Genomic DNA, 24,410 nt, shown 5'->3' on the forward strand with positions numbered 1-24,410 from the left:
TCATTAAAATATTGTTGAGCTACACAAAGTAGAAAGTGGCTTAATGGAAATAGTTAAACTATAAAAACATCTATTTCCACAATCAGACAATAATGAAGACGTTTAAATCGACTGGAGATGTTGCAAATCTATGTCATCTTAATGCTCAACAAGGAGAATAATTGGAGTGGACAAAGACTCCAAGGATCACAGATGGAGAACTTTAAACATTGGATTTTTGTGACTTTTTTAATGAAAGCTCAAAAGGAGAAACATTGTAGATTTATTTTCACAGTTTTATTTGCTCATATTTACCAATGGTGCGGCGCCAATAATGTTGTCCACAACTGTATTTCTGATTGTGTTTGTCTGAAAAAAGATAATCATGTACATCATGATGGCTTGAGGGTGGGTAAATCATTGGGTAATTTTCATTATACGATGGAGTATCCCTTTATACGCATAAATTGAAGGAATTCGAAAAATTTCAAATGCAGGCATAACAACAAAACAGTCTATTAAGCATTTAAGCCTTAAAATAAAGCTCTTTATGAATATAAGTAAGACTTGTTATTTCAAATTCAGCTGTGTCCAAACATTTAATCCAAACACCAGTCCCGAAATAAGACCTGACCCTTTAATATCAGGCATATGTCATACCAAAGTGACCAACGCAGGTGTGGGTTTCCTCTGGTAGTGTGCACAGCAGCACAGTTTGAGGTTGAGTAGCAGAGCGTAATAAGACACCAGGTACAGTCCATCCGCATTCATAAGAGCCTGACAACTCAGGCATTCACGACCTTCAGATCCCGGAGAATGAACCCCACCTACAGATGACAATGCAACATCACATTACCAATGATCTGATGTATGCAAACAAAAATAATCTGTATGTCATTTTCTTTCATGACAATATAAAAACAATGATCAATCACAGCACAATGTTGAACAATGTTACAGTTTATTACTTGTGACAACATCACACAAGATGCATGTTTTACCACTCAGAATACTATATATTGTGATTTAATGTATATTTAAATGGGATTTACGTGTTTTCTTTTTATTCCTTTAGCTATTTTATGTGTGAATAGGTGTGTCTGACTTCATGCGGTGCTGCGCAGACCGATCGGCGGCTGACTTAAAGCAGTGCATGCTGGTTAGTAATTTTGTCCGACTTGAGCTGGCGCTGCAGGCAAGTGACTGTGACGTATGGTTTTAAAGTAACGCAAGATCGTTTCAAGAGTACACGGTTGGCTGAGCCCGCGCAACCTCTCCAGAGCGGCTGCACGGAGTAGTGATGACGACACAGCTCTTTGTGATTGGTCGCCTCACTGATGACAACGATCACGTGCGTTTCAAGTTTAATCCAACCTTCAGTTCCACTAATAAACATGATAAATTCATTTTTTTCTTACCGGTAAAACACGTTAATATGCATACAAACTATTGGTATTTTCAGGGTTCCCACACTTTGGCTAGCTTCAAATTCAAGGACCTTTCAAGGACTTTCCAGGTCCAATACCATCAAATTCAAGGACTAAATGTGGGGACACATTTCAAGTAAGTTTGTTACAGTTCACTTATGAGGGAACTTGCGCTGGATCACTGCGGTGACACTTGGGGGACGCCTCCAGGGGTAAGTGTGGCTGAATGTATATCAAATTCAACCAATGGTGAGGCTTAATGATGAAGACAGGGTGCAGGAAGTATGGCAAGGGAGACGCAGCATCTTGTTCCCTTCTCAGGGAACAACAGTTACATACGTAACCTGAGACGCTTTCATGTGTCAAACACAACTATCCAAAAAAGCATATTGGTATGAATCAACTTTTGCCTTCTTAAGATACAAGCATTTTTAAAGCGAACAGTTTAGCATGTTTGCTTAAAAAGTCTAGAATTTTTATGATATTATCTTACACTACAGAGGGAATAATATGAATTTTTTCCAGAAAACTTCTTTCATACAATAGATTCAAGCACTTTCAATGACCTGTATCTATGTATGTATATTTACAAAAACTTCCCAGGGCCTTGAATCCCCCCCCCCCCCGAATTACAAACTTTCAAGGATTTCCGGCAGCGCCGGATGATCTCGAAGAAGCTGTGGAATTCTACTTTACATATAAAGCTGGCTTTATACTTATGCGTTAATTGTGCAACGTAGCCTACGCAGAGACACGAACCCTACGCCGTAGCCTGACATGCACCTTTCCAAAAATTAAACAGCGTATCAATCATAGACATTATATACGTAGACACCTCATGACGTGCTGGAACGCATCAAGCGTCGTCGCCATATTGGATGGGTCTCCTCACTGTACGACAGCACCAGAGTCAATGGGAGTTATCGGAAAGAAAGCCATACTATGGCCGTATTTTGTGCAGTTTACGGTTGCAATAATCGGTGCAGTATTGATTCCAGATCACATGGGATTACATTTCACAAGTAAGATTGTATCATTTTGGTTATTTTACGTTATTATTTATAATATTATGTCTATGTTCAGCAGGAACTGGTACTCTCTCTCATGATCTCTCACTGTTTTTTCTTCACATTTGAAGGTTTCCCAGTGATACAGGCATGAGGAGGCAATGGGAAGTTGCTATAAAACGGGAGGGTTTTGTTGTGACAGAGTCGTCAAAGCTCTGTAGCAAAGAGTATAGAAGAACAAGAGGGGAAACTTGCGTTTTTGGCAACAGCCACTAGATGGCGCTTCAGTAGCGCGGCCGCTATTTGGAATGAAAATTCTCACAGCCAATTCATTCTCAATTCATTCATATTAAAATTAATTTAATACCTAATTACATAAAATACCTAATTACGTAAAAATTACATAAAAATTGTGTACTAAAGTACTTTTTAAGTAAAAGTAAAAAAGTATTTTTAATGTACTTAAATATAAACCAACAACTTGAAATTATGAAATGTAGTGGAGTAAAAATTATGATAATATGCTTTGGAATATAAGTTTTCCAAAGAAAAACACTGATAAAATACAGATACTTGAAAATTTAATTTTATGTATACTTAAGTAGTGTCTGCCTCTGTCAATATGCCATACTTAAAGAGCATAATACAAAGTATTTTAGCATGAAAGCAGTATTCTTCAATGTGTGAGAGCGTCCTGTATCATAACTAAATCTCTGCCGCTTATAACAACTCAAACCATGTGAAAATCCGGTAAAAATTAGGGGAGTTACGATTATTCCTCATTAGAAATGAATGCAAGGGAGCGCACTGGAGACCCATGCAAGATGGCGGCGGCGCGATACGTCAGCTCCAATAGGCAGCTCAGTCTACGAGTTGTCTACGTATATAATGTCTATGGTATCAATACTACGTGGACAGCAAGCACTGTGATTGGTCTGCTAGAACCCCTCCCATCAGGTCAAAAAGATATGTGTCGCATTTCCAGGTATTGTGGGTTACACGCGTGGATACTGTCTACTAGCAGTCTGCATGTGTAATTGCACGTCAATGCAAACAACGATGCAGGAGTATGAAAACCGACGCGTATCCTATGGCAGGGGTTTTCAAACCTGTCGTGGAGGACCACTAGTACTGCACATTTTGCATGTTTCCTTTTTGTGACACACCTCATTCAGTTACCTTACACACCCAGTTCAGGTCTTGCAGTCTCTACTAATGAGCTGAAGATTTAAACCAGGTGTGTCTAATGAGGGAGACATGCAAACTGTGCAGCACTAGTGGTCCTCCAGGACAGGTTTGAAAACCCCTGTCCTACGGCATCAAGGCTACGGCCCTTAATTCAGTTACACATTATTATTCGTCAACGAAAGAAATACAATTTAAAAGGGTTAAAATGTAGTGTAAGCTAGTTTAGTTTGTAGGAAAGTATATTTAACAGTACTGTGTTTATGTTTAAGTTAGATTTACTTTCTAAAAGCTAAAGAAAGCAACTTTATTTGCAATATTTGTTTTGAATTTCATGCACACAAATGTCACTGATCAGTCACTTTGCAATGGAGTTTTAAACACATACACATTCAAAGAACTCACTTCAAGGGCTCTGGCCTTGAATGTGAGTAAGTCATAGGAATGCTCGCTTACGTTTGGAAATCGTCCATTTTGTTGACATTAAACCGAATGATCATTGACCTCCCAGCTCTACAATTATTGGAATTGGCCCTTACAGAGCGTGTGTGCAAATAAACAATGATTTAACACTCACAATTCTTTCTCAGAAAATTCCTCCCCAGACAACCATCAGCAGATCTCTGGGATACAAAGTGTGTGCAATTTTACCTGCTTGTAGTCCTGAGCAAAAGGTGGAGGAGAAGTTCTGCAGCGAGACATCGACATCTGTGGTGCTGTGCAGTCCTAATAGGCGTGGCAGAAGTGCAGACAGAGACTGGACAAAAATTCGGGCACTTTGCTGGTCAGCTTCCTGGTTCTTCAGCAGTTTTAAGGACAGACTAGCTGTACGGTGCCCCGGACAGTCCCGTGGGGTCTGCTCCTCGTCAACAAGAGAGCAGTTATCAGAGCCCATGTCGGACACGTCGGAACGTCCCGAGTCCTTTTCTGCTGCCATTGAGTACTGGTCACACGAATCGAACTCCGTTCGGGACAGCTCCTGCTCGTCTGCACTGAAGTTGCTCTCACTGTAGCGCGAGCCGTGAGAACGTGTTCGAGACTCCACAGACAGGAAGTTGGTGATGTCAGGGAAGACCAAACCATGGGTGCGCTGAACTACATCAGGGGGTGCCGTACTGGAAGGGGCTCCCGGGTCAACGCTGTCTTTTATGCATTCTGGCATGTCAGGGACCATTCCTGCTAAGACTCCACAAGAAGAGGGCAATGGAAGCCGTGGTCCTTCCCCACAGTCCTCTGGCGTCGTCTGACCCAGCTCTCCTTCCATAGTCGTCTGACCCATGTCACCTTCCAATGTAGTCTGACCTGTGTCGGTAGTGACACTGATGCTGATGTCAGGGCTCCGTTCTATGATGCCGATCTCCCAAGCGGCGTTCTCAGATGATAATACCCGCCGCTGCCAGCGGAAGTCAGCTTCGTTGAGTTCTACAGACTCGCGCATAGACTCTGTACCCTCCTTCAGCTCATCCAGTCGGCGCAGCAGCATGCAAGCTTGGTCCTGCTGCAGGCCACGCCCCTGACTGAGCTCATCTAAAGTATGCAATAGGGCACATGCACAGGAGACAGACGAGTAGCAAGCCTCTATCCCACCCTTCATGCATGCTTCTGTTATACCATCCATTACCCTATGAGAACAGGAAAAATCCAGCAGTAAATGATTTTTTCATAATGTGAAAAGTAAAATGTATCATGGACACAACATTAGATGATAAATATCAATGCTAGAACTAGGGGTCGACCGATATATCGCCGAGGCCGATAAATCGGCCGATATTTGGACATTTCTTATTATCGGCATCGGCCGATAAATCTTTCCATTTTGCCGACAAATTCTCCGCTTTGGTCACGTTAGCGCATTAGCATTTTGTTCCTTAGGAAGACGAATACACTCGACCCCACAGCGCCGGTTGGTGCATGACGTCAATGCACTGCGAGAGCAATCTGCTTCACATGCTTTCAAAACACTCCCGCAGATCCCCGTGCCTCACGCCGACCGGCTCTTGCTGCGGCGCCCGACGTCAAATACATAGCTAGTCTGCCACAGTGAAATAACCAACCATAATGTCCTTATAAAAATGATGTTGTGTTGTGTATAAAACTCCGGCATGCAGCAAAGTCTCACTTAAAATGTTCAGTGAGCTGTCATATCCGCAGCTCGGCGGTAACAACAACTTGGGACACAAATAGATTTAAAACATACTGAAATTCTTTTTCCTACCAAACAGTGACAAATTCCGCGACCGGCTCTTCCTCAGATATGCGCGTTGTTGTCAGTAACTTATAAAAAAGACGCTGTTTCCCTCCGCAATAACCAGCGCCACCGAAGCCCAGCATGAAAGCTGGGCGTGCACGCAGGTGTGTGTTAGGAGGACGAGACACACGTTGTATGGTAAGTACATAACTTGCTAATATGTTTGCATTTCTATATATTTTTCTTCATTATCCACCGCATTTAACTGTGCATGATAACCTAATGTGTGCACCGGATTGTACATTGTCATGTTTAAGTTTGTTTTGTTTTGATGCTAAGCTACATGTCGCTAAATAAGCAAATACTGTTCTAACGTAGGCTGTGCATTTTGTCATGTTGTTTTTACAAAGACAAAACGGAAAAACAGAGATAAATCTTTTGGTAACACTTTACAATAAGGTTCATTAGTTAACATTAGTTAATGTATTAACTAACATGAACAAACCATGAGCAATACATTTGTTACAGTATTTATTAATCTTTGTTAATGTTAGTTAATTGAAATAAAGCATTGTTTGTTCATGTTAGTTCACAGTGCATTAATTAATGTTAACAAGATTTTAATAAAGTATTGGTAATGGCTGAAATTAACATTAAAAATATTAATAAATGCTGTATAAGTGCAGTTCATTATTAGTTAATGTTAACCAATGTAGTTAACTAATGAACCTTATTGTAAAGTGTTACCAATCTTTTTTGTTTAGTAATATATTTTTAACTTTAGGAAAGTAAAAACAACCTCTTACTAAGTAAAGTACTATTATATTTTTTGCATATTTTTTTATAAATCTTTAATTTCTGTATGTTTAAGTTAAACACATAAATTGCACTAATTGTTTATACATATTATGCTTAATAAATGTTAATTTACTTTCATTAATTGTTGGTATGCTTTTTATTTACTTTAATTTCATTTCTTATATCGGCGTTATATCGGCCAATCGGCCACATTGCTTGCTCCATATCGGCATCGGCCATCAAAAAACCCATATCGGTCGACCTCTAGCTAGAACTCAATTAGAGCTCAAATATCAATGCTCATTTTAAAGGAGTTATATGAAAATAAACTAAATTTCCAGTCAAACTTCTCATTTAAAGGGTACATATCATGGAAATCTGTCTTTTACCATGTTTAAATGCTATAATTGGGGCTCCAGCGCTTCTATCAACCTAGAAATGTGAAAAAGATCCACTCGCCCTGCTGAAAAAGCCAGCATACCAGCAAGACCAGCATATGTTGTGTTTTGGTGCTGGTTTGTTAGTGAACAGCAGCTAAAACAGCATCAAACCAGCATCAGCACCAGCATTATCACCAGCTAAACCAGCACCAAACCAGCATTAGCACAAGTTAAACCAGCATTAGCACCAGCATCCCATGCTGGTCATACCAGCATATGTTGTGTTTTGGTGCTGGTATGCTGGTGACCACCAGCTAAACCAGCATAGACCAGCATAATGCCCATGCTGGTCCATGCTGGTTTGATGCTGTTTTTTTCAGCAGGGCGTGCATCACTGCTCTACTCTCTACATGGACTTTTTCTTTACAGTGTGGTGTGAGCCACACACTGTGTGCTGGTTCAACTTCATTTCGCGCTGGGCAGACCGCATGGTGATGTCAAAGTACCACGAGAGAGCCAAGCAGACTTATATGTGTGATTTCTCGAATCACTCTCTCTGTACTTTGTCATTCGCCTGTCGTTTCTTGTGGCGCCACACCAGTCTGCTCTCCAGTCACTTTCACGCTACTGTGGTAATTTGATTTCATACGCTGATTGGATCTCGCAGTTCGGCATGAAGTCAAACACACCAAATATATAGCCTACTGTATGAGTTTCAACCCGCCATTGTAGCAAGTGTAGCATGCTAATGGTCAGTGCTTCACATCAAAATTTAGGAATAAAAGTGAGAAATGTGTCAAAAAACTATGATGTTACGCATCTTCACCCTATTTTAAGTGGGTATACAAAATCCTTGACCTTTCCTAGTGGGTACCGTATTTTCTGGACTATAAGTCACTCCGGAGTATAAGTCGCATCAGAAAAAAAATGCATCATGAAGAGGAAAAAAACATATATAAGTCGCACTGGACTATAAGTCGCATTTATTCAGAAAATTGTTATTCTTTTGGGGGACATTTTGTTTGTTAAGTCTTTGTTCGTTGTCTTTAAGTTAATGTTTCAGTTAACAGTTTTTTCAGGTGTAGGCTACAGGAGCAACATATAGTGCCCTCTCATGGCTGTAGACAGTAATGTTTTCCTTTGGTTCATGTTAGTCAGTATGAATTAATTTTGACATATAAGTCGCACCTGACTATAAGTCGCAGGACCAACCTATGAAACTATGAAAAAAGCAATCGAACTCGAGTTTGGACCAGGCAATGCACCCTAATATGAAACTACTCTAAATAACTTTAAAGGGGGATTTCACACTACCAGTTGGGTCCAGATCTAATTGACGCCAGAGTTCAGTTCGTTTGGATGATGTGAAACCCAGTGCGCACCCGCTAACCTGTTCCCAAGTCCACCTATAAATGGAGGGGGTAGGGTTTGTGTGGCCTGCAGTACGGTTCGCTGCTGATATGAGAAAACCACGCATGTTTGTTTGTGCTCATTAACATTGATGACAAGCACTTGCAGATCTGCCCCAGAATCTATGAATCTGGGCATTGGAATGAAGCACTGTAAACATAGTTTCTGTTCATTTTCTGCTCCGCAAACAGTGGTGGATTGCCCGCTTTATTTTTTACAATTTAAGTACTTTGCAGCAGATAGATGTTAGAGGGTTTCTGTATTTGATAACAAAACCAAAGGTTCAAATGAAGAACAAAGAGTATGCGAACAACTCTGCCCATTTTGGCGCATTCTAGCAATATCAGTACATGGCTGCAGCTTGATGACACATATGTAACACAGTTTAGTCTGGTTTCAGACCAGGAAAATGAACCAAGTATGAAAGTACCCCGAGAAAAGTTCTAGCAAGAAATAGGACACTTACCAATTTAAGAAGATCGAGATGTGACTTCCTTTTTGAAAAGGACCTCTTCCTTGTGTCAGGCTCATTAATGCATGGACCAGCGAGGTCAAACAAGCGCTGGGGGCTTCCAACAATCTTAAGGGTGGGGGTGTGGGTAGAAAAACACAACATGTACAAAATTAACTTTTGCTAATCCAAGTAAATAAATATCTTATTAATCAATTTTCCATATGATGCCAATTGTCATGCTATGTGTGTGTGGAGACAGACTGGAAACAAAACAATAAACTTTTATTACAAATCTGGCAACAGGCACACAGGCAGAAAACGGTTAAAGTTGACATTTTATTTCACGGTAACTGTATAAAGTGCCATCCCACCCAGCCCTAACAGGCGTTACTATTTTTCACAAAGCTAGATGTAGCAAAGCACAATGTAGGGCTTACAACATATTAATAGGTCTGCCCTCTCCATGCAAACTAAAGGGACTCTGCTGCTCTAAATAAAAAAAAATGTACACTTCCAATAAAATGTTCTGAAAAATGGTTTTGGTCCTTTTAAGGTAGTTGTTATCAGGCTATGATATAATCATGATATATGTGCAAAGGTTCATTTTGTGATAAGTTTAATTTTAGCTAGTAATTTGATTCTATAGAAACAGGGAGTGTCGTTATGATTGGCGTGGTTGAATTGGCGTTTAGGCAGAAGTTTGATAACGCGGCCCCACGGACGATTTCTTCTGTGAATGCCTTGGCTCCAAACTGACGTTTTTACGTAACATGGCAGCGACCATGGTCGGACATTTTTGCCTTCAATTAACTCTTTCCCCCGCCATTGACGAGATATCTCATCAATCAAGAGAAAACGCTTCCCCGTCAATGATGAGTATTTCCGTCTTTCCGCAATACCGCTATTATCCACTAGGTGGCGCCCTTCCGCAACTTTTTAAAACCGGAAGTATTGCCCTATGGCAAGCTGCTGCATGTCTGTGTCTGTTTTAAAGATCGCTCTGAATGATATCTCTATGAAAAGTCCGTCACAAAAATGGAATTATCTTAGCCTGGGTGCCAGCCGATCTTAGCCCCGCCCACAAGATTTTGAAAACGGGAAGATCGGTCTGGGGTTTCTGCGTTGAGGAGCTACTATGCTAGGACAAATGCTGGTCGAATTAATCAAATTGTCAGGGCGGGCTTTATACGATGATGGACAGATAATCAACAGTAACGTAATGAACCACGTCACCAAAGAGCACGTGTGTTGAATGGCTGCCGCTGTAGAGTTCAGATGTGTGGATTCTGACATTGAGTCTGTTCTAAAAGATATCGACAGAGCATTGATTTTAAAAGAGGAACAGAGAAACGCGAGCAGGGCATTTGTTGATGTTTTTGCCGTCCTTCCTATTCGGCAAAAGTTGGTCGCAACTGAAATGGCTAACGTTATCACGGCGATGCAACTCAGCGTGCACGACGAGATGGATATAATTAGTGGTCGTTGCCAGCTTCTTTTCGGAAGCCCGGAATCGTGGTTGCTGAATAAGTGGAGGGACATACTAGGCTCCAATATTTTCAAGCCAACGTAATGGGTATCGTCGTGGATGAAGTTCACCTAACGTACAAATGGTAAGAGATAGTCTTACTCTATGACTTAGTAAATACTTCATGTTGTGATATAAACGAAATGTTGTAAACATAATAGGTGTTGATGTACAATCTGCTCCGACTCGAGAATCTTTCAACTCGTAACCGGCTGATCCGTAACCGGCTGATCAGCGCGAACTGTCTCTCCGCCTCTGGGGGCTTCATAAGCAGGACACAGTTTTTTTCTATATTATTATGTTATTATTATTAGGCCTATTTTTTTAAATGGTCGACCATACACACCAAACCTAAAACCTATAAGCATGTTATCTCAGAAGTGAAAAGCTTTTGTTGTGGATTTGCTTTTGAGGAGACTTCAGTCGCTCTATAGATCCACTAAGAGTAGATCTGTAGAGAGAGCGAGTCCCATGGTCTGCGAGTCTGCAATGTTTCCGGCTCTGAGAATCTCGAGTCGCGTGGATCAGCCGGTTACAAGTGGGTCTGTACTGAGTTTCCTTGGCGATTTAGCAATACTGACTCAAGTGATTCAAGTGACTCACACAACCCGGATAACTTTAGTGAGTGACTCACAATAACCCGGATCCTTAAAAGGAGTCGAGTTTGCCAGGCCTACTGAAGGTAGGATGAAACGTTTTGTTTGTTTGAAAGCAGGGGGTCTGTTCTTTCATTTGGTATATTGTGTGTTTATATATTTGAAGAAGAACATTTTCTGGAAGGCATTAAACTTTTATGAAAATCATGAAAAACGCTGGCGCTGGCTGGCAACTTTTTTTTAAAAACGCTGGTGGTGAAAGAGTTAATTACAATGGAAGGAGGGGACGTTGTGTCGTACATCTTTTTTTACAGTCTACGGCTAAAGCCAGTTCTGCTCAGGACAGATCCGTGACAGGCACACCATGACAGTCTGAACATATGCAAAAATTGTTCAGACTAGGTTTTTTTGCACTTGAGCAGACATACAGAATTTACATAAAATAATATCAGAGAGCCATGATTTATTTCATAAAACTTCAGTTATGTAAAAGTAAATGCTAACAGTTCAGAGATAACATGCATGTGCTTAGTATATTGGATCTGTGTGTATTATTTAGATCTTAAAGAGGCAGCACCTCAAATAAACCTTTATCAAACAACAGACAAAGAAAAACTGTTCTGACCAATTCACTTTTTGTTAAGGATTAATGTATTTTTAATACATGCATTAAAGACTATGCAGTATTAGTATACATCTGATTCAATTTAATTTCTGTATTTGAAAAGTACTGTTGGATCAATTTGAAATTTATTTCATTTCTATGTTTGTTTGTTTTTATTCTGTATTTATTTGTGCTATTTGATTAGTTCATATTTCACATTTGATTAGTTGTTCTAATTTAAATAATGACTGTTTACTTGTATTTGAAATTTATGAGGTAGGCTAGTAGTTTCTGGTGTTACAGCCCTATTTATTAAGGCTAAATGCATCTCAATAAAAAGCATAAATGGGCCTGTTTTATTTGAGTGATTATTGGTGGGGTTAGTGATATTTTTGGCAGGGCTAGTAAAATCTGAACCACTGGCCTGACTGGGCCAAAAAAAATACTTGGTGTTAAGTCCTGAATCAGGAAAACACATCAGTTACTAGACTTACCCAGTCTTACACAGAACCTTAGAACTGTGGAACAAGACAGCAAAGGCACTTTTTTTGTATTTGGCACATACAGTATTCTGCACCATGACTGTGACAAACCATCTGGTGTTTTGTATTTGAGCCATGTCACTATAGGAAAGCTAGGTGTGGAACTAGTACACTCTGCATATTAAAAAGCCTCACCTCTTTCATAATCTTGATGGCCTCCACTCGGTGCTGTGGGGGTGGATAGAGAAGTATACGATGGTACAAAGACTGCAAAACAGGCTTCATGGATTCGACACAGGCTACGAGACGAACTAACTCTGCTGCAACGTAGCAGATTGTGCGAACCACTGGCCCAATCATGGCAGGGGCACTCGAAGAACACCCAGATCCACGCCCGTGGTCCAAAACTGCCGCCCCTGACACCATGTCTGAGTCCTGGGATGGCCCACCATGGGCAGAAGTGATGGTTTTATCACTTGCAGGGTTTCCCATAATCACCACCAGGGTCGGACACAACTGTTTCCTGTTTGTGGACAACACATTTTGATGACATACAATTGGTTCCTCTTAGAAACTTAGAACTGTGCATCAAGACTAAAGTAACACAAATTGTGATTATGGTAGGAACAGGGCTCATTTGTATTACAGTGTTCTTGAAAGTACCATGTAAAACCATATTGTGTAAAGACTTGCTGATGTGTCTCACCAGATAAGGTCAGTGAAATGACGATGCAGATGCATTGTGGGAGGACAGCTGCTAAGCATGGACAGAATACACTCCAGGTACAACAGCTGTAGCAACTGGTTTCCACTAAAGAACAATAAAAACACACACAGTCACCCAAATAAAAAACATCAATACGGTTCTTGAAAAATACTGACTTCAAAGTTAATTCAATAACTTGTGTTATAATTCAATAACACTTTATTGAATGTCGTTTTAGTTACACATTACACAGAATTACCATAGTAATGACAGTAGATTATGCAAAATTACATGTAACTAACCCTAAACCAAACCCTAACCCTGTAGTAAGTACATGTGTTAATCATTATTATTCAGTACTTAAGTGTATAAAATATGCCAGTCAATCGATTAAAATATTTCATCTAGATTAATCGCATTATTGTCATGAGTTAACTTGCGATTAATCGCAAATTAATTACACATTTTTATCTGTTCTCTATTTACCTTAATTTAACACTTTCAAGTTTTTAATACTCTTATCAACATGGGTGTGGACAAATGAAGAGTTTCGTTGCAAAACGAGATAAATCCATTTTTTGTCAAAACATGTTTATTATTATGTTATCATGTTATTATTTTGTTTTATGGTGCTACTTAGCTGTATTTTTTAAGTTATGAAGGTTTAAATCAAAACAAACCAACTGTAGTTGCATGGAAATTAATTGGAATGTACAACCAAAAAACGAGATTTCTGAACAATTAAAAAACGGTGGTTATCTCATTTTGCAATGAAACTCTTCAAATATAGATGCTTTAGGCAAATGTAGGTTAATCATTAGTGAAACCATACTCAACATAGAGCATAAACAACAGACATGTTTCAAAGAAACATGGTAAAGATGTTTTTTAAAGAACTTGTTTGTCTATTAAATCCATGGAAAAAAGAAGATAGAAAAAACACAGCACAGGCCACATTTGCTGTCTAAGGCTAAGGGCCCTATTTTAACGATCTAAGCGCATTGTCTAAAGCGCACAGCGCAACGTCTAAATGGGCGTGTCCGAATCCACTTTTGCTAATTTAACGACGGGAAAAATCGTTTTTGCGCCGAGCGCATGGTCGAAAAGGGTAGGTCCTATTGTAATGGGAGTATTTTGGGCGTAACGTGCAGTAAACCAATGAGAGTCACAGCTCTCATTCCCTTTAAAAGCAAGTTGCGCTGGCGCTATGTCTTATCCCTATTTAGATGACGGACTTTGTAAACTGAAAAACTAAACGGAGGTAGAAGATCCCCAGTTTAAGATTAATGTTAAATAATTGTGTTGTTTTTCCCTTATATTTAAATTGTTATTTTTTATTAAAACCTTTAAAACCCGTTTTCTTTTAGTCATGGAAGTAAAAAGCAGGCTTGTAATTGCTTTAAATGTATGGCTATCCAATATCATCAAAACATAATTTACAAGTATGTAAGATAAGGTTTGTACTCTAAAAATACTTTATTTTGTAACAAACAGGAGATAAAGAAATTACAAACGGCTCTCCTCACGTTTCAGCACTTTGGACAGCGGTTTTTTTAGCAAAGAGTTTTTTTAAGCATTACTTACAAATGTTTCTCATCTCGCCATATCCACAGGTACATCATATACAATAAATCCGTGAGGTAGCATTAAAAAAAAAAACATTTAAAAACAGACGCATTTGTTTAAAGCAAAGCATTTATTTACTTATCAGGCTGCAGGTAAAGCAGCTCTTTGCGCCTTCTAACGTCTCATAATCAGTCCTCATTTATAAATATGTCCAAGAGACTCAATAATAATCTCTTAAATTCAATCCTTTAATCTTTCATATTTAAAAGCATTTTTGTGCTGCTGCGCATTTATGTACTTTGTGATAAGCAAACCCGCGTTGTCCTCCCGTTTATAGGCGCATATTACTAATGCGCTCTTTAAATAACATAAAACATATTGCGCCATTGACTTTAGACTTTAGACCAGGTTTTTGTTGGTCAATGGCGTAGTCTATTTTAGTTGCCTCAAAATAGCAACGCGCCAACAATGCGCCTGAACACACCTCGTTTTTCAGACCAGAACGCCCATGGGCGCAAAGGGGGCGCAAATGCATTTGCTATTTAAACAACGCGGCGCTAAACGTGAAAATTAGGGTGGAAACTAGCGAAAGACACTTGCGTCGCGCATTGCGCTGCATTGCGCCGGGTGTAAGATAGAGCCCAAAGTCTCAATTTATCCAGACCTATGGGCTAGACCAAGGGTCGAACACAAATAGCACGTTGTATTAATTGCATGTTAATAAAATTAGTGGCGTTAAAATGAATATGAGTTAATGCACCTTATTAATTACACTGTAAAGTGTAACCTATTTTTCTCACAGCCCTAACCTTAAGTATGATCAATAACAGTGACGCTTGCTTTAGCAAATAGCACTAATAACAGTTAATGAAATGTAGTGGATGTAATACTTACTTTGAGACAGACTCCAGTTTGTCGCAGAATACAGTGAGCACCATAATAACATCTTCATACAGTGCATCAGTAGTTGGAGAGATATCTGCTAACACACATAAGCAGCATATGCATAACTGATTATTATACTGTTAGACACAATCAGTAAAACCTCAATGTACTGCATGTAAATAGCAGTGATAAGTCATTCAGAAAAAAAGATCTGATATTGGTGCATAGAAAACAACTTTTAACCCCCAGGGGTCCAAAAACGCGGGGACGCGTTTTGACGTGTTTTCTCCTTATCATAGCAGAATCAACTTAAAATACTCCATAATTAATAATTAAACACTTATGTGTTTGACATCATTTGAAACTCTGAAGGGTCCTCTTTAATTAGTGTACATTTACAATAACAAGAGATCTTTGTGTTTTTGTCAAATAAAGAAAATTATCAGGGTGCGCATTCAGACATTTCTGTCTCCGCCAGCTGTGTCTTAAAACATGTTACAAAAATCAGTTGAAACTCCGCGAATACTCGTCACACAAACATAATACACATATCCAAAGAAAGCCTGAAATGTCTACTTTTAAACAAGCTAATTATAATCAAAAACAAATATTTCCTGTTTATATAATCTGCATTGAAGTAAAGAGAGTACCGTTTTTCCTGGCTGAGCTCATTATCTCTAATGCGGTCACGCCCTCAGGCTGTTGACATGGTAATGAAGAGACAGCAGTTCCAACAATAATAAACAAAGCGTAAAGTTTTATCAGATTTAAAGACTTTACCGCATGTTTGAATTATAAACTTTATACACACACGTGAGGAATATCTTCATTTATGTCTGGACATTGAGGAAGAGAAGCGTTTATCTTTAACGTTACCTAAGAAGAAGAACGATGGAAGACGCAATGCAGAAGGATATATTCCTGAAGAAACTGTAAGTCATTTGTCTTCATTTATATTTGCTATCATGTAATATGTTATGGCTTGTGCAGTTCAGCCTACATAAGCAACCTTAGCAGACTGCACACTTCGGATTTAAAAACTTTCGCATTGTTTACAAACGAGGGCGCGTGATTTCACGTAAGGGCGGATTTCATTTATACATGCTGTACAGTGTTAGACAGAGTTATTCACTTTCGTATCCTTCATGGCAACTTTGAGTAATGCTGCACTGCTGTATCTTTTAAGTGTGTGCTGTAATATGATTCCATGTTTACATGCTTATTTACAAACGAGTACGCGCGTGATCACGTAATGGCGGATTTCATTGTTACATGCGGTGTACAGTGTTAGACACAGTTATTCACTTTCGTATCCTTCATGGCAACTTTGAGTAATGCTGCACTGCTGTATCTTTTAAGTGTGTCCTGTAATATGATTCCATGTTTACATGCTTATTTACAAACGAGTATGCGCGTGATCACGTAATGGCGGATTTCATTGTTACATGCTGTACAGTGTTAGACACAGTTATTCACTTTCGTATCCTTCATGGCAACTTTGAGTAATACTGCACTGGGGTATCTGCTGTAATATGATATTGTTTACATGCAACGCATTCCATACATTGCGCTTTACACGCGACACCGTTTTATTATGAGCTCCGCGTTGTTTACACGGAGACGCGAGCTCGCGCACATCCATTTGGGATGTGTTTTTAAAGTTCATACTCGCTTACAGAAACGCGTTTAAAACAGAAGCTAGACGATAAGGGGATGGGCAAAAAAGCTTTTTATATTAATTGCTGCAGATGTTTATCTGAGATTAAGTTTATGTACAAGATAGTATATGAATGTAACTTAGTATCAGTGACATTTACCCATCAGTTATATAAGTAAGGGTATTTCTGTGGACAATTTATGCTAACAGCTGTTTATAACTCTCTTAGAGGTATGTATCTCTCTCATCAGTACAAAACTATGAAGTGGAAAAACACTTTTTGGACATAAAGTTATATGGTAACATAAGCCACATGAAGTTTACAGCTCTGTTGTGTATCAGTTTCTTAGTTTATACAAAGTTTTAGGAATAGGGTATGTTTCCAAATAAACTTAAAATGTCCTACTAACCATCTTTTCTATTTTGATTATATTGTTAACTTAATAAACCTCAAACAAACATGTATACATATGTCCTCACATTCTTTACTGTAGTTCATTCTCACATTCCTGCCTCATTATGCAGCTCATTATGAGAGCCTTTGTTTGCTTGCTGTCAATCAATCCTTCTCGCATACAGCCCGTCTAAACAAAAAGTGTCTTACAATTTCTAAATCAATACATTGTTTTATGTGAATAAGTAGGCATGGTGATTGTCACATCATTTTAAAGAAAAAACTCTAGACTACTAGATTATGTTCAGGAAAGTCTTGTTAAAACATGTTTAGTATGGGTTTTGTGGACTTATATCAGTGACTTAAAAATTTTGCTTTTTTAAAAACCACGTATAAACATTTTTCTCTCAAAAATACAAACATGTACATACATGTAGCTCATATAATATTTTAGCCCAGTTTGTGCTGAACGCAGTGGTATGAGACACTTCCCATTATTATGTTTTAAAGCAACTGAAAAAAGACCAAATGTAAGAGCATGTCAGAACCTCTGAGAGTGTCCCAAAATGGTCGGACCCCAGAGGGTTAAAGATTAGATTTGAAGACATTGTATTTGAAGATCAAAGATATCGATTGTAGAATTATTTTGGATTTGTAGAAAAAGAAAATGTTTGACCTCGTTAACATTAGGAGGGAGAGAAAAGGTATTTAAATATGATGGAGACAGGAAATCACTACAAAAGAAGGGTATTTAGAATCCTTATAAAAGGATGACCAAAACAATTAATCATAAATTATATGTAGATTCTGTTGATCAACCAAATGGGTACCAAATTAGATAAAGGGATGGGATTAAGCTAAATAAGGAATTTAATAAAGTTTTGTCAGAATAAAAATACAGAATAAATAAATTATGTACAGTACTACAATCAAAAAGTAGATTATTAAGTTTACAAATAAGGCATTAATTTATCTTAGGATAACAACTAGATGCAGCCATTAGAAATACATGATAACATATACTGAATCAATTTTAATTAGGGGTTAGTGGGTAAATGAGGCGTAGGTGTCTGGTTAGAGAACCAAATGGAAGTTAAAATATCAATATGATGGAAAAATAAATTTAAAATCAACAAGAATGTTATCAGGACTTACGTTACAAAACAGTATTGAATTACAACTGGTAGATAATATTGAGGTACCGACGATGATAATGATGATAATGATGCTGATGAAGAAAAGGAATAAGCTGTATTTGTATTGAAACAAATATTTCGTATTATGAATGATTTACTTTTTGTTTTTATTTTTATACATTTTTGTTTTATTTGCTTTTTGGGTTTCTTTGTCTTTACTTTTACTTTATTATATATTCTACATAATGGTGATGACCAATAGCAGGAGCGGAACCAACTGCGCACCAATTGTTCAGGACTTAAGTTCTTTTACTTTTACATTCAAGACAAAATTAAAATGGAAAGATGTTTGTTCTTATTGTCCATAGTTCGAAGTGCTGTGGCATAATTTGGTAATTGGTAATATATAGTGGCTTTCTTTAGCCACAAGATAGTAATAATTGAGACGCTGAATTATGAAACTGCACTCCGGATTCAAATAAACAGGAAAAGTGAGGCTAAATTAAGCCTCAGAGTGGGGTGTCATGGTTCTGCCCTCCTGTCCTTTGTTTAATCTAGTCTTATGGCAGAATCATGACAGACCCATGTTTTGTGTGGGTTCACGTGGTCTCAGTATTGGTTTACTAGACCACGTGTTCCCTGTGTCTTGTCTCTTTTACCCCGCTCCCTTATTATCCTCATCTTCATTGTTTTATTGCTGTCACCTGTTGCCCTCATTAGTTGTCCTCTATTTAAGATCCTTGTGTTTGTTCTCCTGTGCTTGTGCATTGTTACCATACCTGTGAGTACTGTGTTCTGCTGTCAAGTCAAGTCTAGTGTTATCTTTATCAAGTGTTTAGTCTAGGTTATTGTTAAGTGTATCCAGTTTTGTGTTTCAGTGTAGTTTGTTATCCAGTCCTGTTTAGTGTTCTATCCATCTGTTCTAAGTTATCCTGTTTATATTGTTTTGCCCCCTTGTGGGTTTTGTTTTCAGTTTTGTCATTTAATAAAAGTCTTCCGTTAGTACCTCCTGTCTGCTTTTGGGTTCATCCTTCACCATCATAACACGGGGATTATAAAGAAGTTTATTTTAATCCCAATCTACATAAATGTGAGTTTACCATTATAATCAAATGCAGTGTGTGTGTGAGTTATGCTGTGTGTGTGTCAGGAGTTTGCCATGGGATTGCTATTGCAACCCAGCTGTGTGTATTCATGTTTCATGTCAAAGGGCACAAAGGGTTTGAGTATAGTGAATAGCCAAGGGTCAAATAGGTCATGGGAAGGAGACACTGGTCTGAGGAATGTCATGTGGTTCTTCATATTACAAATCCTATATTGTTTTAAGCATGGAGGGGAACCTATATATTTACCAAGCCACGGCTCAGAGAGTCAGACTGATTTGGAGGATCCTCCCAGGACTACACTCTGGGTTCTGGGGGGATTCACCAGGGCGGACTCTGCTTTTTATTTGACTGGAAAATAAAAGTCTATCTCTTGAAATCAAAACCTAAGACTGAAGATTGTTTCATTTGAGGAAAAGGAAAACCACAACAATACCTACACCTAACGGCTACAACAACTACCTTATTGGCTATTAATTAGCAGTAAATTGGGAGTTTACTGAGTCATAATTAATAATCAATAAGTGTTCCCCATACTAAAGTTTTACCAAAAATCCCCAGTATACAAATTTTAAAAAAGCATTTGCATTTCAGTGAGTGAAATAAGTATTTGATCCCCAAGCAAAACATGACTCCGGCTTACATCATACGTAACCGGACCGAACTGTACCAGAGTACGATTTTCCCCCTCTCCCCACTCGTCTGCACTCACACTACACATTATGATCCGTACTCGAGTACGCTTACGTCATTAAAAGATGCTTTGATGTTTTGAAAAAAATGGAAGTTGTGCACAATGGAATTTGTCATAATTATGTTTTTGGCTTATTAGGTGTGTTTGAAATACATGTCTCTTCTTGAGCAGGATTTCAGTCCAGTGCGGTGTAGTATGATAGCAATGATCATTAACCACCTCCTTTTGTGTAGTTCTGGGCTGATCCTTCACTTTTCTTATAATCATCCTTACCCCATGAATTGAGATCTTCAGACCGAGGGCTTCTTCCATTTTCAAATAATTGCACCAACAGTTGCCTCCTTCTTACCCAGCTTCTTGCTAATGGTTTTGCAGCCAATTTAGCCTTGTGCAGGTCTACAATCTTCCAAAAGTATTTTGACAGCTCTTTGGTCTTGCCCATAGTGATGGAGAGGTTGGAAAGTAAGATACAGATTTTATGGACAGATGTCTTTTATACACATCGCTAGCTGAAAATAGAAGTACCTTCTTAAAGTAACAGGACAATGGCCCTCATTTATCAAAAGTGCGTACACCCAAAACCACGGTGACTTTGAGATTTATCAATATGGACGTTGGCGTACGGCACATTCAAATCCTACGCCTGCTCAGGAGGTAACACAAAACGTCTAGCAATAAGTTATGGAATTCAAGCCTTATACATAAATGTAAAGTAAAAATCTAAGTAAAGATTGGACAGGAAGAAAATCTGGAATCTGAAGCGGCACATTGCAAGAAAGCACAAGAATGTGCTACGAAATCATGGTAATAATGCATCAAAAGGTAAGCTAGTTACATACCATTCGATGATAAATAAATAGCTACACATGAATAGGTAAGGTAAAATGCTTGTGTGTTGAATGGAGCCATAAATCCGATCATGATGACAAAATCATGGCCAGGAATTATCTTTTATGCTACATTATGGACACTTCTTTTTCTTATTTAGTCTAAAGTATGGCCATAAATTTAGAATTCGTTCCCAATACTCAACAGTTTGTTCCTTGGAATTAATTATTATAATATTTCGAAATTACTATTACAATTATTATTACTTCAAATTATGAATTAGCTTAGTAAAACATGTGGATGACGTGGAAACAAATTGTTAATTTGAATCTGGAGCTCCGTATCAAACTGGATCTTAGCTAACCAACAACTGTATGTAAATACAGAAAAACACACTATAAAAGTTACTACATCATTTTAAAATATTATTTTTTTTAAACTTAACCAAACCATTAAGCAGACATAGAATTTAGATGTAGACAACAGCAAATAATAATAATAATAAATAATTATTCTTCTAAATATCAATAAGTGTCATTAATAATAAAAATATTAATAAATATTACAAATTGTTATGCAATTATTAATGTGTCAATCCCACTCTTTAAACTCCCAAATAATACAATTTTGTTTCTTTCCACTTCCCTGGTTTCTCTTCTTTGCCGTCTTTCGTGTGTCAATGGCGTAAAATGAGGGTGTGGGGAAGGAGGAGACTTGAATTTATATGGGCGTGTTATTCTAATGACGATCGTTTTCAGCCGCAGCATTTATGAAGGGCAGGTATTGCTTACACCTGAATTTCAAAGGTACGCACAGCTTCATAAATCAGGCGGTGAGAGGAGTGTATGCATAATCTTACACCAACATATACGTCCGTTTCTACGCAAGAATGATAAATGAGGGCCAATGTGTTTCACATGTGCACATTAATCCTGCTGGTTGGTAGGGCATCAAATACTTATTTCAATCACTGAAATGCAAATCCTTTTTTAACATTTGTATATTGGTTTATTCTGGATGTTTTGAGTGATATTATGTCTCCATCAGTTAAAATAAACTTACTTAAAAAAAAAAAATCAAATTATCAACATTTTCTTTTTTTTAAGTTTGCAACTTACAAAATCAGCAGGGGATCAAATAATTATTCCCCCCACTGAATAAGCTGCATCCCTTTTCAGAGGCTAATGCTTGTAAGGCCATCCCAATTAAATGCATTCTCAAAATGCAACTTTCCTTCCCCAAGCTGTGCAGTACAGAACAAATATATGCATCACACATTCAACTATGCTAAAATGTATTGTGCATCTGATCACTTTTAAATAAAAACTCAAAATATTAGTTAAGTATGTAATGTGCAAAAAGTCAGTGTCACCATTTTATTATTAATATACAAGTGTTGTTCTGGTTGATATACTGTTGGGTAGTTCATTGTGAGGAGGAATAGTTGCTAACACATCTTTGAAAGTTTGCATCCTTTGAAGGCAGAGCTCTCGCTTTCAAAAGATTTAGTCTTTGAAGACCACAAAGATTGAACAAAAGTGAGACAATCTAGCCTATGAAGGATTTTCTAGTTGCATTAACAACTGTAATAGCACTGTGTGAGTCACATACGTGTTGTCTTGGTTAGCAAAGATTATAACACATTGTTACTTAAAGTGAACATATTTTTAAATAAAAGTGAGAGGTCATCTGGAGTGGGAGCATAATTTCCACAAAGCTATGATAAAATGCAGATAAACCCACACCAGTAACTGCACATTAATGTGCAATTGTTTGATACAGTAAATAGTGTACAATAGCCTAGAGAAATGATTTGCTCTATAAAAAATGTAACCACCTAACAGTTTTGCCTTTTATATTTCCCTTGCTGCTATTTCTCAATGCAATAAGCTGATCAGTGGTGTCTATACCAGTCATGGTCAATGAGGTTTCACAAGATAATTCAGGTGTCCCATTATCAAATCAGTGTATCGTACCTCTGCGCTGGAGCACAGGCATGGAACGTTCCTCTCCATCACCAACCTGCAAACATCAAGACTCATTACAATGACAGAAGAAAGACCGTTTGAGAATATAGTTTGAGATGTCTAAAATGGTTCTACACAGAGAAAATACAGGAATTTGAATAACAATATGAAAAAAGAAAGAATTTAGTCTAGAGTGAATCAATGGTATAAAAAAAACATTTATTCACCATTACAGAATTAGTGAGTGAAATCTGGAAATGTGGAGTGAAAAGTATTAAGTGAATTAAAAAGATCAAAACAAAGATATACTATATTGGATGTAGAGTTTATATGTGCTGTAGACGCTGCAATCTGATGTAAATATTTGTTTACGTGTACATTCTATATAATCCGAACAAAACGTCTGTGCAAGTGTACAGCCACGACTGCCAGATCGGTGTAATGAAACCATCAAAATTGTATTCAGATCAACTAAATTAGAATCGATTAAGGCATTTACATGAAGACTTTTCAGTCTGATTGAGTCATCAATCCGATTACAAACAGATTTTTTGGTTGCATGTGAACATACTATAGCTAATCAGTTAAACCAGACTGCTTAAAGATATAAGTACCGTGCAGATAACTTACTGAATTGTCCTGTCTGTGACGCAGTTGTAGTGCGAGGTCTCCGAGTATCTGACTGAGGGTGGCCCTTACCGCAGTGTTGATACTGCGCTGATGACAACTTGATATATACGTCTCAATGCACAACTGGACATACAAAAACATGCAGGAGTGTTTATTAGTAGATACTAAAATATCTGTAAAATAAAGTCTATTATGGTATTGGGACTTTTTTCTTTAAAATTAGCATTTTTAAAAGCATTGCAATAAGGTACAAGAGAATGTGCTGTATGTAAGGAATAATTGATGACGAGCCATTGAATTATTCTGAAAATAATGCACACCCGAGGTTGTAATGTGGCCACGACCGCTTATACAACGATTACCGTACCATGAGACATTGTTCAGATGTTTTATTTCAATACATTTGACAGGTTTTGCCCTTAAAATGCCATTGTGAGAAGGACTATTTTCTTACGCATCTCATCTTAAGCCTCTGTTACCTTTAACTGCCATATTAGCAGAAATTTTAAAAGAGGGAGCTTGCTCTGAGCCTGATTGAGTTAGTGAGTGCAGTCCGGTTGTTCCAAACAACTGTAAACTTTCCTCACCACAACGGAAGATCCGCCTCTCCCCTTATTCGATTGGACAAAAATGTGAGCGACGTCGGGCGCTTTTCCGGTCTGAGCGCTACTTCAAAAATGCAGTGTGGCGGCAGGTGGCAAAAAATGCAATGCGTTTGGCGCTCATAAACACCTTTTTGACGTGGTACAGTATGCTCTGCAGGATCGTTTTGTGCTTGAGGGCCACCAAGTCATGTTTTACTAGAACTT

At 38.2% G+C, this 24,410-nt stretch overlaps 1 protein-coding gene across 4 annotated transcripts in view; it reads right to left on the reverse strand.

Annotated features, from left to right (window-relative positions):
* Nucleotides 1–24,410, reverse strand: part of arfgef3 (ARFGEF family member 3) — a 116,321-nt gene that overhangs the window by 84,913 nt on the left and 6,998 nt on the right. For 2 of the 4 annotated variants that reach the window (XM_073872789.1, XM_073872787.1), the window contains exons 6-13: nt 23,602–23,724; nt 22,981–23,026; nt 15,202–15,289; nt 12,742–12,846; nt 12,231–12,558; nt 8,837–8,954; nt 4,250–5,215; nt 640–806 (exon numbers count right to left, since the gene is read on the reverse strand). In XM_073872789.1, coding sequence (XP_073728890.1) covers nt 640–806; nt 4,250–5,215; nt 8,837–8,954; nt 12,231–12,558; nt 12,742–12,846; nt 15,202–15,289; nt 22,981–23,026; nt 23,602–23,724 — 1,941 coding nt within the window. The remainder of the gene's footprint in view (nt 1–639; nt 807–4,249; nt 5,216–8,836; nt 8,955–12,230; nt 12,559–12,741; nt 12,847–15,201; nt 15,290–22,980; nt 23,027–23,601; nt 23,725–24,410) is intronic. The other 2 variants (XM_073872790.1, XM_073872788.1) reach the window with 1 other exon arrangement.

This window comes from Misgurnus anguillicaudatus, chromosome 11 (assembly GCF_027580225.2).
Source record: "Misgurnus anguillicaudatus chromosome 11, ASM2758022v2, whole genome shotgun sequence".
Taxonomy (NCBI): domain Eukaryota; kingdom Metazoa; phylum Chordata; class Actinopteri; order Cypriniformes; family Cobitidae; genus Misgurnus; species Misgurnus anguillicaudatus.